This window comes from Megachile rotundata, chromosome 11, assembly GCF_050947335.1.
Source record: "Megachile rotundata isolate GNS110a chromosome 11, iyMegRotu1, whole genome shotgun sequence".
NCBI lineage: Eukaryota > Metazoa > Arthropoda > Insecta > Hymenoptera > Megachilidae > Megachile > Megachile rotundata.
This window is the reverse complement of record NC_134993.1, coordinates 12,343,961-12,362,944: the sequence shown is the minus strand read 5'-3', so window position 1 is coordinate 12,362,944 and position 18,984 is coordinate 12,343,961. Positions and strand designations below refer to the sequence as shown.

Sequence of the window (18,984 nt, the reverse complement as noted above, 5' to 3'; positions counted from 1 at the left end):
AGAGAGCAAAAGTGAATTCAAATTTGGCGCGCAAGCTGCGCAGTGGTCGTCCGCGCAGTATTTTCGCAACCTCCTGCGAAACAGCTGTAGTCCTGCATCACGGGCCACGCACGTGCGTGTGTTTCAAATGGTATTATTTAATAAGTGTGCAGTTTCGATCGTGTATAGTGCGAGAGGAACGTGGGTCGTTTGCATAGTGGGGAGTTAGGAGAAATAAGAGAACAAAGATGGTGGGGATTACCCCCCATACCGATACCCCGTTATTTCCATCTCCTTTCGAGCAGAGATAATTTTAGAGTCGACAGAATAAAACAACGGTTCGGCTGCACATGTTCCTCGACCAGCTGAGTTAAACTTCGAAAACAGAGACGGATAGTTTCGGGGAAAAAAGAACTGTATGCATGTGCGTCAGTGGAAAATAACGCCGCTGTTGCGTTTGTTTTTTCAGACAAAGGATTCGGAGAATTTAAAGGGTCGTTTAAGAGGTTTTTACACAATTTCATTTCTCGGAAAATGGTTTACATCTTTTGAATTATGGGAACACTGACTAATTGAGAAAGGTAATATTTCCCACAAGGAAAAGCTCGTTAGATATTCCAGTGGCGATGTCATTGAAATGCGGAGGATGTTTTCATAATGAACAGAATTTTAAATGGGGATTTATGTAATTAATATTAATGAGACATCAAGTGAGATTCGATATTATAAATTATTCTTTGTCAAGATTATAGCTATGGGATTAATGAAGAGTTATTTAGTGGAAGTTGGGGAATCTAGGGAATTCCCAACTTATATACATCCGTAGGATATTTGGGGAATCTAGGGAATTGCAAGGTGGGAAATTTACAGAAGAAAATTTAGGAATTTGGGGTTTTAGAGATTTGGGGGTTCAAAGAATTGTTGATTTTGTAATTTGGGGATTTAGGAATTTATAGACTTGAAAATTTGGGGAATCTAGGGAAGTCCCTAGCTTATATCCACCCAAGGGATATTTGGGGAATCTAAGGAATTTTAGATGGGAAATTTGCAAAAGAAAATTTAGGAATTTGGAGATTTAGGGTTTCAAGGATTTGTTGATTTGGTAATTTAGGAATTTGTAGACCTGGAAATTTGGGGAATCTAGGGAATTACCTAGCTTATATCCATCCAAGGGATATTTGGGGAATCTAGAGAATTTTAGATGGGAAATTTGCAAAAGAAAATTTAGGAATTTGGGGATTTAGGACTTCAAAGATTTCTTGATTTAATAATTTAGGGATTTAGGAATTTATGGACTTGGAAATTTGGGGAATTTAAAAATTCAATCTTCACAGTCCCAAACATCAACGTAAAATTTCCCAACTTAATCAGAAAGAAATTTCCAAAAAACCCAACATGAATTACAAGGTCGTTCTCAGACATCAGAGCACCATTGTGCTATCGAAACTTATTAAAGGAACAACAGGAAAAAATACCCAGAAAAGGAAAGCATATGTCCAACGATCCTCTCGAAAGGGGACAACTTGTTTTCATCTCGAGCAGAATTCGTGTGGGAGTGGGGCTACGGGTTTTTAGGTGGGAGAGGTCGTTCTCCCCTCTTTATCCCCCACCAGCGATCAAACTATCTCCGTCCTCGTCGCTCCGTGCCCTCACCACTTCCCCGGGAGCGCTGTCGAGCGAAAGGTAGGGAAGGTTCCAGTCGTCGTCGGAGTTTCTGATAGTTGGACCACACGCGACTGTTGCCGTCTTATCGCCTCAGCTTTTTATCAATGGAGAGCTCGTGTCACCGTCTTTCACGTTTACGTACGCACGCCTCGCGATTACGCTCCACGACGCACGCGCGATATCGTGAGGAGAAGAGGAACAGACGCCCGGTTCCTAGGGAGACGAACCTGGAATCCTGTTACCCGTCGCGTATCCCGACGGACAGTGTCTCGCGACCACGAACCAAGGTATAAAGCCGCGTTCTCAAAGTGCACAGCTCGTTCCCGGGTCGCACCTGGATCCTGAATAAATCCGCCTGGAACGCTGATGTCGTCTTTCGGTGAATCAGCCAGCTGAACTTTTTGCTTCGATGGAGTTGGTCAGCCTGCTTCGAAGAGTATCCTCAACGACACGAATTTGATCCGCTGGTGTCTATTTACCTGCCGACAATAACAACGCTTATATAAACGCAGCTAAGGCGAATTTTCATTTCGAAACCTAACCTGAATCGTGCTTCGGAAATTCTATGTCTGGGACGTTTGTTTAGGAACTGTGAAATTCAAATTTGAGAAAAGTGAATCACGTGGAGGGAAAACGATCGGAACGTCGATGACAGGTATTGGAGAGTTTTTGAAGGGGTTATGATGTTTGGATTTGAAGGGAACTGCACAGTGGGCAACGCGTGCGTTTACGGGCACAAGGTGATAGAGAGAGGACTGCACAACGGGAGTCGGAGAAAAACGTGTACCGTTGTTTATGTACAGGGTGCTTTTTATTTATCGAACGATTATTGGAAGTACACGCTAAATTGGAAATTTGACAGGTGACAGATTGCAAATTATAAATTTAACTGATCCGATATTTAATAAACTGTAGAGATGGAAATTAAATTTGATTGGTACTTGATGAATTTAATAAGTTTTGCAAATTACTGAATTGCAAATTATAAATTAGATTCGAATTGCAAATTACAAATAATACAAATTACAAATTGACGCGAATTTATACGAATTACAAATTTAATTGCGAATTCAAGAAACATGTTTGTAATTACCAGAGCATAATTTCGTTATCAGATTACCGGAAGTATCCTAAAAATGGCGGACATTATTCCGCATGCACAAGGTCATCTCTCTTTCCTCTTTTCTTTGCGTTTCTTTGTCTCTTTCTTTGTTCCATCATCGTTTTTCGTTGACGCAATATACTTATCGCGCAACAAGGACAACGTCGACACGACTAATATATTCTGAGAAAATTGTAATAAGTAACGGTAGAATTGTAACGAGACAACGAGAACGTTGTTCCGAATTTAACACCCGTTACAATAGGTTCAGTTTATTTGGAACTGCGAAACATTTTAAGAATTTCAGGGAGCTGGAAATCTAAGGAGATTTTTCTTTGGTTTCTTACTGGGAAAGGTGCACGGGGTCAGCATGCTAATTTCTGTATTTTTAAATTTTCACAATTTTTAGTTTTGACTTTTCAGATTTTTAAATTTTCCTATTTTCAAATTTTTTAATTTTGGTTTAGAAAATCCCTAGATTTCCAAATTCCTTACTCCCAAATTCTTAAATCCCTAAATATCTAAACCTAAAAATCCCTAGATCTGCAAATCCTTCAGTTCCCAAATCCCTAAATGTCAAAATCCTTAATTTTTCAAATTCTACAATTTTCACATTTTTTAGTTCTTAGTTTTCAGATTTTTAAATTTTCTAATTTTCAAGTTTTTGTAGTACTAATTATTTAAATTTTTAAATCTCTAAATCCTTAAAACTCTAAACCTGAAAATCCCTAGATTTCCAAATCTCCCACTTCTCACATTCTTAAATCCCTAAATACCTAAACCCAAAAATCCCTAAATCTCCAAATCCCTAATAATACCTAAACCTAAAAATACCTAGATCTCCAAATCCCTAAATACCTAAACTTAGAAATCCCTAGATCTTCAAATCCCTAATAATACCTACACCTAAAAACCCCTAGATCTTCACATCCCCAAATACCTAAACCTAGAAATCCCTAGATCTCCAAATCCCTCACCTCCCAAATTCTTAAATCCCTAAATACCTAAACCAAAAAATCCCTAGATCTCCAAATCCTTTAGTTCCCAAATCCCTAAATTTTCAAATTCCTATATTCTTAAATTAAAAAATCCGTACTTACTGATACTTCCTTTCACCACAATTTTTCCTGGAAAAGTCCAGCAAGCTGTCCAGCGCAGCCGTTCCAATCTTTCAATTTATCGCTGTCCGAGCCGATCGGCGATACACTGTGCAGTAGCAGCTGTCCGGGGCATTGAATCGACAGCGCGTGCGATTTGTACAAAGAGATGCACCGAAGACACGCGATAAGAGATAACGGAGGCTCAGAGATCTCTTTGCTCTTTTCTTTCCGATTGAGTCGTCCGTTTATTTTTTACGGGCTCGGGGTCGAAGGGCGTCGTGGTTCGTGTACGAATGGAGGCGTCTCATCACGCCACGCGCTTACCAGCGATAATAAAGCCGATGAAATAGCGGGGATTTCGCTCAGTTTGTCATTTCTGCTCCGTCGGCGTTGCACGAGGCATTTTTACCGCGGACCTCGTCCGAAAACGTCAGCCATCTTTCCTTCGTGACGTCACGCGTTCTCGAGTTTCCGGCCGCGCACGTCCGTCGTCGAACCGATTCGTATTTCTTCGCGTAAAACGGTGTGTTCCGCTTGTCGTCAATTGTGAACCGGTCTGGAAATCAAACGTGCTTCGCGGTTCAGAGACTTGAAGCATGTGCTTCGTTCGTGCAACAGAATTAAGTGCTAAGAAGCTGTCGAAGTTAGCAGCAACAGTGGCTGAAACTTGGCGCGATTGACGCGAAATCGATTCTTGATTGTCGACCACGAGTTTCAAACATTCCACTCGCTTATCGGTTTCCCCCGAGTTTAACGCAATTTAACCGGTTCGTTGTCGAGCGTTAATTGCATATTACCAAACGTGTAGCCGCCACTGGAACTTTGCTCAGGGATGATAGGTAATCTATCAGGTTCATGCGATTGATTTATGGCGGGATAGCGAAAGGATTAACTGTGTTGCTTCTGACTGCAAGGTCTTCCAACAGAATTTCGTTCGATGGACAGATTAACAGGTTCACTTACACTTACATAATTATTTGCTGATTCTTTGGATGTCTATTAAGATTGTAAGTTTATCTCTTATTTTATCTGAATTCGTAGATTGAGTTCGTTGAACCTTTATTTAACAGGTTTATAATTTTGCAGTAGATTATATTAGGAGGTTAGGAGGTCCTTAGATGTGGATTTTTCGAAAAAACTTCAAGGTGTAAGAAAATAAATAGCATGCTGTGACTTAAGGGGTCATTGCACGTGAATTTATTGACAAATTCACAGTTTTGAGGAGCGGAACAACATTTTAGGAATTAGAAGGTATTTTGGCGCGAACGTTTCCGCCATCTTGGTTTGGAATATTTTGGCGCTAAACTCTCGAAGATTTAAAACTTCAAACGGACATCGAAATAAATTCGCAATTTTGAAGAGATGAATAATACTCAAAATTGAAAGTATTAAAAATTGAAAGTACTAACAAATCTTTTAGAAGTCAGTGATATTAAGAAGACGGATAGCCTATGAAAAATGTCAATGTGTTCCAGCAAATATTGTTTAGAAGATTAAGTTATAAAAAGTCCTAAAGATGAAACTGAAATTAGTGTGCAGTGACTCAGGTAATCCTTTCGCAAATCCTATCAATCCCAATAAACTAATTATCCTCCAACAAAATTATTCTTAAAAAACCTTGCAATTCCAGATAAACCCGAACTAGTAATTCATCCGTTCGAGATTCCCTTTGATGTTAACGGAATCTGCTAAAATCGCAATTCCAGTAATGTGTCATCAAAGAGATCAAAGAGTGAAGTAAATTTCATAAGAAAGCGGGCAACGCGAGTCTCGTGTGGCGAAGCTTTTCGCAAGCGGAAAGACGGGGAGAGACAAAGAAAGAGAGCTTTGGGGAGAGACTTTAGCGAACGGTTTTCACGCGAGCCCACTGATGATATAGTAGTAGTATAGTTCGTGGAGGAAGCAGGAGCTGTTCGTTTAAAACAAGTGTCGTGCAGGAACGCGTTATGGTGGCGTGCAGGAGCTGACATAACGCGTGTACGGCAACAAACGTCGGGTTTTCGGTGTCCACGGAGGACCAACCAGAAGCTTCTTGCCGATTATTCATCATGATACGAATATTCACCGATACCTTCAGGAGCCTGATAAGTGAGTGCTCGCTTCGATTCAATTTTTTTACCAATTTTATTCGGTAAAATATATTTCACATTTTTCTCAAGGTATAAGAAATATATTACTGTACTTAAATAAATGACAAGCGGGAAATTGTACATGTATAATATATGAGGAAAATTTGATAACAGTTCAGATGGCTTGAATTTTGTCATCAATTTTTATTTATCAACACAAATATCTCTATAATTATTATAATAATTCTGTTCATCAAGATCGAGTCTACATAATTATATACTTATTTATGGTTAAATAAGTTTACAATAATTTATAATTATCCAATCATGTAGACACACTAATTAATAATTTTAAATAATTATGTAACCATGTAAACAGTCCAGTCCTCATTCAAGCAAACATGCGACGAAAAAAAATACGTGACAGTCATTTTAAAATAACAAGAAAAAAGGCGATAAATATTTGAGACGACAAACTTGATATTGCTTTACAATACGTCAGAGGCCATCTATGAAACGGTCATATTAATCAAATTATTTATGCGGCATGCAAGATATATAATCAAGTCTGTCACGAGGAATCGTGTACACTCGTTCGAAACAAACTGTATTTCTTTTAAACATCGTTGCGTCACTGAGCACGTGTTTATAGAAAAAGAATGTACTATTTCTAGAATAGATCAGGAAAAACGGAGGGGTTCCTCTGGTACATATTGACCCCTTGCCTTCTGGTTACTGCCACGAGTCTCATTCGTGATACATTATTGACGCGTGCTTAATATAATTGGTTCGAATTACGTTTCTAGAGAGATTTTGTTGCTCTTTTTGCGGCCATATAGGGAACATGTGAGTTATGGTGTACACTGTGTTTGGTGTTTGCTAGGGATTTTTTGTGGGGGTTGTGTATATGTATTTTATATGTGACTGGTGTGTTTTTTAGGATGTGAAGGTTAGGTTAGGTGATTTTATATTTGTGGAAATTGTTTAATAGTGTTTAATTTTTTGGGGATGAAAATTATTTACAATTGTGAACATTATTTATATTAGTAGCTAAACTTGAATTTATTTAATAAATTAAATTATACTAGTTAATATTTGAATTTATTTGATAAATTAAATTATATTTGTAATATTTGAATATATTTAATAAATTAAATTATGTTAGTCAAACTTGAATATATTTAATAAATTAAATTATACTAGTTAATATTTGAATTTTTTTGATAAATTAAATTATACTTGTAATATTTGAATTTATTTAATAAATTAAATTATGTTAGTCAAACTTGAATTTATTTAATAAATTAAATTATACTAGTTAATATTTGAATTTTTTTGATAAATTAAATTATACTTGTAATATTTGAATTTATTTAATAAATTAAATTATATTAGTCAAACTTAAATTTATTTAATAAATTAAATTATGCTAGTCAAACTTGAATTTATTTAATAAATTAAATTGAACAATTTTATACATATGACAGATATTTAATTTATTAACCTAGCTGTTAATAAATATATACATACAATTTTTTCTACTAAAATTATTTCTGAAAACAATCCACATTCTCTGACAGTAAGCATAATTACAAATGATAAATGATACTATTGTAACCAACAATTCACTAGTACCTCAAAAAAGAAACTAACAAGTAACAAGATGTTAATAACACAAGAATTACATTGTAATTTCATCCGAATTCCCTATGAATTACATTCAGTGACATTTATAACCAAATATCTCTACAGAACATTGTTTTCAAGATTCTCTACGAACAAAATAGAAGTTCAAACATTGTTTCCCTATACCATTGATGATTTTCATGAATTTCCTTTTGCAAACATGGTCGACCTTGCATTCTTTGCTTTCTACTCATCGATCTCTTTCTTCAAACACGTTTACGTGACCGATGCAACGTCTCACATGGGAAGTGGTCGATTTTCGATCCGCATCTGGATCCAGGGACCTCGATTTCTTCGACTACTGTCTTCCAGTTACTGGAACATCTCTTTCTGCGGAAATAACGGAATCGTTACCGTTCAAAGTACAGACGTTGAATTAACAAGCACAGTTATTTATACGAGGGATGTATACTGGGTTATTAAACGCGAGTTAAGTAATAATAGGTCTTCTTCGAATTTATAAATTTGACTCGGTAGATGCGTCTGAGCTGGGGCGGATCGATACGGTGCTTGTTGATGTTGTGGGCTTCAGAGAATCAAAATGATTGATGTTGTGGATAATTTGGGGATGCAGAGTGCGGCGAACGGTTTATGGCAATATAACGAGAGGATACTTATTCCTTGATATAGTAGGTGGTTTTGGGATTTTGGAAATTTGTGGTTTTGGAATTTTGAGATTTTGGGATTTGGGTATTTGGGGATTTTGAGTTTTGGAATTTTGAGATTTTGGGATTTGGGTATTTGGGGATTTTGAGTTTTGGAATTTTGAGATTTTGAAACCTTTTGAATTTTGAAATTTTTGATTCTTGAATTTTGGAAATTTGGACCTTTGAAATATTAGAATTTGATAACCTTGCAATCTTAAAAAAACTTGAAAATTGCAATATAACAAATGGTGATATAAAGCGTTGCAATGTAACGAGTGGTGATATAAAGCGTTGCAATATAACAAGTGGTGATATATAAAGCGTTGCAATATAACACGTGGTGATATAAAGCGTTGCAATATAACAAATGATGATATAAAGCGTTGCAATATAACACGTGGCGATATAAAGCGTTGCAATATAACAAGTGGTGATATAAAGCGTTGCAATATAACAAGTGGTGATATAAAGCGTTGCAATATAACAAGTGGTGATATAGTTTTAAATTGCTGATTTTTATGCAACTACGTATACAAGTATCTCGTGTTTAGAAAACTACACATTTTTTTGCATTCACTCAAGGTCGATCGGTCATTAAATGTCGCTACAAATAGCGTTCAGATTTTAAGCAAATGACATACGATTATTAAAATGAAACGAATGTATTAAGATGTAATGGCACATAATTTGATTTATTATCGTACGATTTTATTGAATTGCTAGAAAAAGGTAATAGAATAATAATTACAGAAGTAATCATTACAGAAGTAATGTCTTTATAAGAATAATTATATACAGAAGTAATTCGTACTATTTGCCTGTCATTTTCGCCTAATTTCCAATACCGAAAGTGTGAGGTATTTCTCTTCTGACCAATTGGTCCTTCCAAACCTGCGTCAGCCACCGCGCGCCAATTCCTGGCTCGACTACGGTATGTACTGTAGACAACCCAGTTCCTGGCGCGTGGAGCCAGGTTTAAGGGACGCCCACCGTAGAACAGTCCCATGTGACGTTCCATAGTGACTACTCGAAACGTTTGCCTGTCCTTGTTCTTTCACTCAATTGTGCGCGAGCAATACCGGCGAAAATACGTGTGACGCCATTTTTCTATTCTGACCAATTGGGATAGTCCTACTGGGTCAGCCTACGCCGGCTCTGGTTCGACTGCAGTATGGTCCACAGGACATGTAGCAAGGTCTAACACGTTGAAAGATCGACGGTCTTCATTTAGATGTGTTGGCATCTCTGACAGAACGTAACATCTTAAATGACATGTTCTGTATGAATTTTTAGCGACGGAACCAATACCGAAAATACGTGTAAGGCCATTTATCTATTCTGACCAATCGGGGCCATGGTTCTCCTGGCTCCGCCTCCTATGCGCCAGCTCCTGGTTTGTCTGCAGTACATATGGTCCATAGGACATGTTGCAAGGTCCTAATACTTTGAATTTTTCCTGTAGAAGGAGCACTTGGTAGAACAAACACAAGGCGTAGATTTATAGCTTCTCCATTTCGTTTTCCTGTTTGTTCCATCCGCCAAGGAACGCTAAAATTAAACATCCCTCGGGAGTGACGCAATCTCGAGCGCTCTTTCGATCACAAAATCCGTCTATTCTCGAGCTTCAAGATTGACGTTTCTGTATTGCGTCCCAACGATTCAGCCTCTTTTTTGCGTCTTTCACAACGATCGATAGAACGTGCCTTTCTTGTAGTCGAGGGGGTTGACGCGACGGATATGGGCAACCCCGATAACCACGGTGGAGCGAATTCTTCGGGCTTCTATCGACCCCGACTCCAGTATACTTTTCCTCCTACAAATTCGTTGCAATTTAGAGAAACGTAGTTTCTGCAAGTTTACATTTTTGTATTTCTCTCAGGAAGTTTTCTTCCAAATTCCATTTTCGTTACAAAACTTTCTATTAGAAGATTTCTCCTAGGTTCCAACATTTTTCTTTTAAAGAATAACTTACGACTCCTCGTAATTGAGTTACACGTGCGTGTAATTTTCATTTGACTCATTTTCAATTATCAAGTAATCGATTCGTTCCCCGAAACGATTCTGCATGGAGAAAATGAAGATCCAGCTGTTCAAGTGGCCTCTCTCTACCGTTGGTCACTCTCAAGGATTAAGTTAAAGGGTTACCGGCAATTGAGGCTTGATTGAACGATCACCGCAAGAGAGACCCTTCTCGCTGCACTCGAAACGCACCCGTTTCAGTTCGTTCAAGTGGCTCAAACAGGACTGTTCACCGTGTTAAAACCTCCTAATATAATACACTCTAATCCGTGTTCTGTACTCTTCTTTACTCGTGGAAATTCGTCGGAGTTCTGGTACGTTAAATTATTCGTTTGAGAAATTACTCTTTGTTACGTATTTTCTGTGTGATTTGCGAGAGGTAGGAGGGAATTTGGGGAAGATGGTATTTGGGGAAGTTGGGATTTGGGGAAGTTGGGAGTTGGGGAATTTGGGATTTGGGGAAGTTGGGATTTGGGGAATTTGGGATTTGGGGAAGTTGGGATTTGGGGAAATTGGGATTTGGGGAAATTGGGATTTGGGGAATTTGGGATTTGGGGAATTTGGGATTTGGGGAAGTTGGGATTTGGAGAAATTGGGATTTGGGGAATTTGGGATTTAGGGAAATTGAGATTTGGGGAATTGGAATTTGGGGAATTTGAGATTTGGGGAATTTGGGAGTTGGGGAATTTGGGAGTTGGGGAATTTGGGATTTGGGGAAATTGGGATTTGGGGAATTTGGGATTTGGGGAAATTGGGATTTGGGGAATTTGAGATTTGGGGAAATTGAGATTTGGGGAATTTGGGATTTGGGAAAAATGAGATTTGGGGAAATTGGGATTTGGAGAATTTGGGATTTGGGGAATTTGGGATTTGGGGAATTTGGGATTTGGGGAATTTGGGATTTGGGGAAATTGGGATTTGGGGAAATTGAGATTTGGGGAATTTGGGATTTGGGAAAATTGAGATTTGGGGAAATTGGGATTTGGAGAATTTGGGATTTGGGGAATTTGAGATTTGGGGAATTTGGGATTTGGGGAAATTGAGATTTGGAGAATTTGGGGTTTGGGGAAATTGGGATTTGAGGAATTTGGAATCTGGGGAATTTGAAATTTGGGAACTTGGGAATCTAGGGAATTTGGCATCTGGAGAATTTGGAATCTAGGGAATTTGGTATTCGGTGAATTTGGAATCTAGGGAATTTGGCATTTGGAGAATTTGAAATCTGAAGAATTTTGAATTTTGAAAATTTAAGAAATCGAGAATTTGTTACTCGGTAAATTTTCTAACTAGGGAAATTTGATAACAAAAAATTTCACTTTTCGACCAATTGAAATTCTTAAATTTTACAAATAGTTGTCTGACAACTACAAATCGAACAGTAATCGATATTTCACGAAGGATATCAGTTATGAAGTTTGAAATGAAATAATGATAAGTGAGACACTATTTGTACTTAATTTTAATTGCGTGGTTATTAAATTAGCATACGATGTATCAATTAACTAGGAGATAAAGCACGATCAAAATAGAACAGTCTCGATATATCGACCATCGAAAAAATGACTGTAATTGGGTCACTCGTTGCGTTCAACCAATCGCGAAAGTTCGGTTATCGATAAATTAGCTGGGTTATAATTCTATTAAGATGGGTCAGAAAGTTTAATAGTTTAGCTTCAGTTTATTATTTTTTTAATTGGTGGACTTGATCAAAGTGTTAGGATATTTTAATTATGGAAACTATTTTAAATAAATATTATTTGCAGGTGTACAGAGAATTTATTATAATTAATTAATTAGTGATAATTTTGTGTTATGAATGGAACACATTTTCCAAATATAATTTTGCAAATGTATTTTTTTGTTTAAATTAATTGTTACATTAAACAATTTTCATATTTTTAGTAATGGTATTTCTAGGAATTTATTTTTATTTATTAAACTTTGGGGAAAATTTTATGCGAGGTAAAAAATTTTAATTAAAATTTTAAAGTACTATAAAAAATAATGAATAAATGAATGACCTTGATGGACTAATTTTTAAATTTATATTTTGTCACTACTAATTTTGTAAATGTCGTGTGTCCACAGCCCACCTTTATGAATTATTCAATTATACAAAATTTGAGGGGTCACTTTGGCATCACGGTGATCAACGAGTCAACTGTCGTGGGAATTGTCCTGAAATTGAATAGCCCAAATTGAAATAATTAATTTAACAGATTCCATAACGTCATTATATGTCAAGTGCAAACATAATATAAAGTTACAATTTCGTTAATTAAATTGCCAAATTTTAATTTGCATTTAGAATTATTGAAGAAGTTGTGAAAATTGTGAAATATGACAATTACTCACATTAAGATATTATAGATAATGTTATAAAATAGTTGCATTAAACTAATTGTATAAAAATAAAATAGTAGTTCAAAAAATATCATTACAAAAATTAAAATAATAATTTAAAATTTAGAGGTTAAAAATAATAAAATTTAAAATTAAGAGGTTAAAAATAATGATCTAAAAATAAAACAGTAATAGAAAAATGGCAATATAAATATAATATTAGGAAAATACAATGGCAGAAAAAAAATAACACCCTATAAAAATAATATTAGAAAAATAAAATAGCAGAAAAAAATAACACCCTATAAATATAATAATAAACAAATATAATAACATTCTAAAATGACCAACATAAAAATACAGTATAAAAATAAAATAATAATATAAAAATAATTCTCTAAAAATAACAACACAAAAGTGTCTTAAAAATAAATTTACCAAAAAAATTCTGAAATAAAATTTTAAACCTAAAGTTTAAAAAATTCATTTAACAAAATTAAAAATAAAAATTCAACAAAGCAGTTAACAAAGTTAAAAATAAAAATTCAACAATGCATTTAACAAAGTTAAAAATAAAAATTCAACAAAGCATTTAACAAAGTTAAAAATAAAAATTCAACAAAGCATTTAACAAAGTTAAAAATAAAAATTCAACAAAGCATTTAACAAAGTTAAAAATAAAAATTTAAAAAAGCATTTAACAAAGTAAAAAATAAAAATTCATTTAACAAAGTAAAAAATAAAAATTCATTTAACAAAGTTAAAAATAAAAATTCAACAAAATACACCACATTAAAATTAGTTACTCAAAATGTTTATCGTGGAAACGTTGTAGCTTTCCCTATTTGGGCCACCGATTACGAGAGGTAATATATTAAACTCTTATCATCGTGTCACAGCTTCGAACATTTGTGGTTTCCGCTGGATGCTTGATAAGAACATGTGTCTTTGTACGAACCGCGTAAACGACCGGAATTTATAACGAGCATCGAATTTATTCAACGGGATAACGTGACGGGAGAAGGACGGGTAGAAAGTGTTTCTTGTGACGCCATTAAAAATTAATTAGTGCTTCGGATCTCTTGTGGGGGACCATAAAGAAACGCTGTTGGTAATTTTATAGATATTGTTTTGGAATTACGTGTTGTGGTGTACTGTTGGACATTTTTTTATTTTTGTGCAAGTTTTTTAACGATTTAAGAAGTTTCATGGTGTTTGGTAATTTATTTAAGGACGTTGAGTATAGTGATGGATTTATGGCACTAGTTTTGGGACTTATGAGTTTTGGGTTTATAGAATTTTGGTTTTGGATTGAAGGATTTGGGAAATTTTGAGACTGAAGGATTTTGGAATTTTGAGAAATTTATTGGTTTGGAGATTTGGGGACTTAAGGTTCTGGGGATTTAAGGTTTTGGAAATTTAGAATTTTGGGCTTAGGGATTCTGGGACTTATGAAATTTTGGGATATTATGGTTTTTAGGAAGTTTGAAAGTTGGAAAATATCTAAAGGCCCAAACTTTCAAATTTCTACATTCTCAAGATTCGTAAGTCCCAAAATTACAAGGTCCCAGACTCCTATAAGTCCCAAAATTCTAAAGGTCCCAAAATCCCTAGATCCCATCTCTATAGTCGCAAAATCCCTAGGTTCCAAAATTCTATTGCCCCAAAATCTCTAGATCTTAAAACTCTATAGTCCTAAAATCCCTAGGTCCCAAATCTCTATAGTCCCAAAATCCTTAGGTCCCAAAATTCATAGATTTCAAAACTCTATAGTCTCAAAATCCCTAGGTCCCAAATCTCTATAGTCCCAAAATTCGAATCTCCCATAATCCTTAGATCCCAAAATCCCTAGGTCCCAAAATCCTTAGGTCCCAAAATTCTATTGCCCCAAAATTCTTAGGTTCCAAAACTCTATAGTCCCAAAATCCCTAAGACCCAAAATTCTATTGCCCCAAAATTCTTAGGTCCCAAAACTCTATAGTCCCAAAATCCTTAGGTCCCAAAATTATATTCTCCCAAAATTCATAGGTCTCAAAACTCTATAGTCCCAAAATCCCTGGGTCCCAAATCTCTATAATCCTAAAATTCGATTCTCCCAAAATCCTTAGGTCCCAAAATTGTATTCTCCCAAAATCCCTAGGTCCCAAAATTCTAAAGTCCCAAAATTCCAATTCACTCCCTAAATCCCCAAAAATAACTTAAAAAATCCAAAACCTCCAAACTCCCAAGACTTTGAATCCCCAATAATCTTAGTCCCCGGCCCCAACCATATCCTCTCGAAACTTTTCGTTTATCAATAACGCATCACGGTATATAAATACTGACGTATCAAATAACCACGGCTTGTTTTGCACACGTTACATAAACGCATCGGAAGAAAATGATTTCTTTTTATTTTCTTCAAATTTACAGTATCAATATTGAATGATGGTTTTGTATTACGATCGCTTATTTTTATTTATGAAAGGTTAACATCTCTGTGAGCACAACTAATCGTGTTACCGATACGTTATCAGACTCTCGACAAAAATATGTACACTCGCAAACATTTTATACAAACATCAAAGAGATATGAATTTTGAAGAGCATGCGAATTCGTGCCTCGTGTAATTCGAACAGAAATTGAGACACACTTGTGTTGCATTGATGTTTATAAAAATGATTGATCGATAATTGATTACTTTATTGATTACATCTTGCGAACGAACTTTGGAATTTTGGGACATTTTCTGTGATAATGTATAAAATTTTATCTAAATTCTTCCATGTATATGAATTTGTTCAATATAACAGTTATTATTAACAATTATTTATTATAAACCATTGTTAACAATTTATTTATTATAAACAATTAATTGTAGTTGTTTAGAAGCGTAACCTAGACCCATTTACAAAATAAAAAAATAACTACTACGTCATTTACAAGAAATACGACGCCAGCGGCCAATAGCCTCGAGCTGCCATCTTCTCAGCCGTACAGTCGATCTCCGCAAAATTTTTTCCCTCCATAAAACCTGCATTTACCGAGCCACAAAAATGCTAGGTAGATTACAAAATACGCAAGAAAGGCCCTTCCAATGTCCCCGCGCCAATTGCGCGCGCATAATAACACAAAATGGCGTTCCCCGTTGGGCACACGGTAATTACTCGAAACTAAATGTTTCTTTTTTTCCCACGCGATGTTTTACGACGGCGATTCGTCGAAACGTTCAACGAGAGAAGACTTAACCCAGACCGCGTTCTACAATGGCTCTTCTGTTTTTAGAGCTGCTGCCGCTCCCTCGACACTCCCTTCGTAATACCGAGAATCGCCTTAGAGAGATTGTAAAATATATTTATGGTACAGTCGATGTACTGGGTCTACAAAGTAATTTGCGATACTAGGGATTTTGGGGAATTTGGGATTTGGGGAATTTTGGAATTTGGGATTTTGGGGAATTTGGAATTTGAGAAATAGGACATCTAGGGAGTTTAGGAATTTGGGATTTTGGGGAATTTGGGATTTTGGGGAATTTGGGATTTTGGGGAATTAGGGAATTTGGGATTTGGGGAATTTGGAATTTTGGGGAATTTGGGATTTGGGAAATTTGGAATTTTGGGAAATTTGGGATTTGGGGAATTTGGGATTTTGGGGAATTTGGGATTTTGGGGAATTTGAGATTTGGGGAATTTGGGATTTGGGGATTTGGGATTTAGGAAATTTGGGATTTGGGGAATTTGGGATTTGAGGAATTTGGGATTTGGGGAATTTGGGAATTGGAGAAGGTGGAAATTTGGGATTTGGGGAATTTGGGATTTTGGGGAATTTGGGATTTTGGGGAATTTGGGATTTTAGGGAATTTGGGATTTGGGGAATTTGGAATTTTGGGGAATTTGGGATTTGGAGAATTTTTGAATTTTGAGGATTTTGGAATTTGGGGAATTTGGAATTTGAGGAATAGGAGATCTAGGGAGTTTAGAAACTTGGGGAATTTGGTATTTGGGGAATTTGGAATTTTGGGAATTTGGGATTTGGGAAATTTGGAATTTTGGGGAATTTGGGATTTGGGGAATTTGGGATTTGGGGAATTTGGGATTTGGGGAATTTGGGATTTGGGATTTGGGGAATTTGGGATTTGGGGAATTTGGGATTTGGGAAATTTGGGATTTGGGGGATTTGGGGAATTTGGAATTTTGGGGAATTTGGGATTTGGGGAATTTGGGATTTGGGGAATTTGGGATTTGGGGAATTTGGAATTTTGGGGAATTTAGAATTTAGGAAATCTGAAATTTGAGGAGTTTGAAATCTGGAGAATTTGGAATCTGGGGAATTTTGAATTTGAGAAATTTAGATTTTGCCGAATTTTAAATTATAGAAGCTTGATATTTGGAAAATTTCCCTTAATGTCCCTTAATATTTCACAATTTCCATGAAATATTTTTTTGTATAATTAAAGCTGTTTACGAAATATAAGGGTGGGTTCATATTTCTGAGAGACCCTGTATAGATTTTCTTCTGGTTGAGACTTAATGCGAGGACGCGTTCTTCTGCCGACTCGGAGGATTAACATCCAGGTGTATAGGATTTATGCTGCTCCTTGCAAATTGCTGCTTTTACAACGTTCTCGAGCGAACCAGGCCAAGGAGATGAATCTGTATTAGAGATTTTTGTTCAGAAGCTTCTTTCTCCTTTGTATTGTGATTTATGTTCGGTTTCTTCGATGCCTGTTGTTAGAATGTACAGTTGCAGGGGATAGGAAGTAGTACTATACATTCTTATAGATTATTCACTTAATTAATTTTCAAGAAATGATTTTTATGATGTTTCTAATTTTATATTTGCTGAAGGGAGATGTTTTCAAATTTCCTTTTTGGGTTATTAAATTTTTCAATTTCCAAATTCTTAAATTTTTCACTTGATATTTTTCTCAATTCCTTAATTTCCTACTTCCTAAATACCCCATTAGCTAAATTGCCCAGTTTCTAAATTTCCTATTTCCTAAATTCCCCACTAGCTAAATCCCCCCATTCCTTAATTTCCCACTTCCCAGATTCCCCAATTCCTTAATTTCCCACTTCCTAAATTCCTCAGTTTCCTAATTTCCCACTAGCTAAATCCCCCCATTACTTAATTTCCCACTTCCCAGATTCCCCAATTCCTTAATTTCCCATTTCCTAAATTCCTCAGTTTCCTAATTTCCCATTTCCTAAATTCCTCAGTTTCCTAATTTCCCACTTCCTAAATTCCTCTGCTTCCTAATTTTCCACTTCCTAAATTCCCCACTAGCTAAATCCCCCCATTACTTAATTTCCCACTTCCCAGATTCCCCAATTCCTTAATTTCCCACTTCCTAAATTCCTCAGTTTCCTAATTTCCCACTTCCTAAATTCCCCACTAGCTAAATCCCCCCATTGCTTAATTTCCCACTTCCCAGATTCCCCAATTCCTTAATTTCCCACTTCCTAAATTCCTCAGTTTCCTAATTTCCCACTTCCTAAATTCCTCAGTTTCCTAATTTCCCACTATCTAAATTCCCCACTAGCTAAATCCCCCCATTCCTTAATTTCCCACTTCCCAAATTCCCCAATTCCTTAATATCCCACCGCCTAAATTCCCAACTCCTTAATTCCCCACCACCTAAATTCCCAACTTCCAAAATTACCCACCCCTAAAATTTTCAAATCCCAAATTCCGAAATTTTCTAAATCACTAAAATTCTAGAAGTGCTATCATACATTATTTATACCATAATCACACCCTCATAAAAAAAATCAATAAACACTACATAAAAAAAAATTGAATTAAAATTGTCAACATTAAATTAATATTGTTTGTACTATGTCCACAGCCACGTCAGCAGTGATCCTGAAGACAGAACACGAACATAATCAGTTGTCCAGTCTTTCCGGTGACAACGTGGTCGGCTCAGGGGTCAGAATTGGACGGGGTGAGAACGCAGACGCGGTTGGCAACGGGAACATTATGGATTCGGCGCAATCAGCCATGATGAAGCAAACAGACTACGTCGTAGGTCAGTGAACCAACCTCGAATATTATTTTTTGCACTAATATTTTACTTTTAATCAGTTCAAACAGTGTTCATATGAAAACCATAACCTCAAGGGTGGTTTTAACCCTCAAGGTTCAAAATTATAATTTTAATAATCAGTGATCAGCTTCGTTCTTGTGAAGTGAGTTACACTTTGACGATTACATATTTTGTAGAATACAATTTATTTTTTATTTAAATATTATTTTTTCTTGAGTGACAATTATTGCTATTTTTTAGTGACAATTCTTGTAAACTTTAAATATATAGCAAATATATGTGGAGTTCTAATATGTGTGAATATGTGTGAAAGAATATTTGAAAATTCAGTGATAATTAATTGAA

General features: G+C 35.9%; 1 protein-coding gene across 2 annotated transcripts in view; it reads left to right on the top strand.

Moving 5' to 3' along the window:
• The window catches only part of LOC100874876 (mannan-binding lectin serine protease 2), a 40,645-nt gene that overhangs the window by 15,990 nt on the left and 5,671 nt on the right, over positions 1 to 18,984 (top strand). For both annotated transcript variants that reach the window (XM_076537148.1, XM_003699461.3), the window contains exon 7: positions 18,439 to 18,621. In XM_076537148.1, the coding sequence (XP_076393263.1) occupies positions 18,439 to 18,621 (183 nt within the window). The remainder of the gene's footprint in view (positions 1 to 18,438; positions 18,622 to 18,984) is intronic.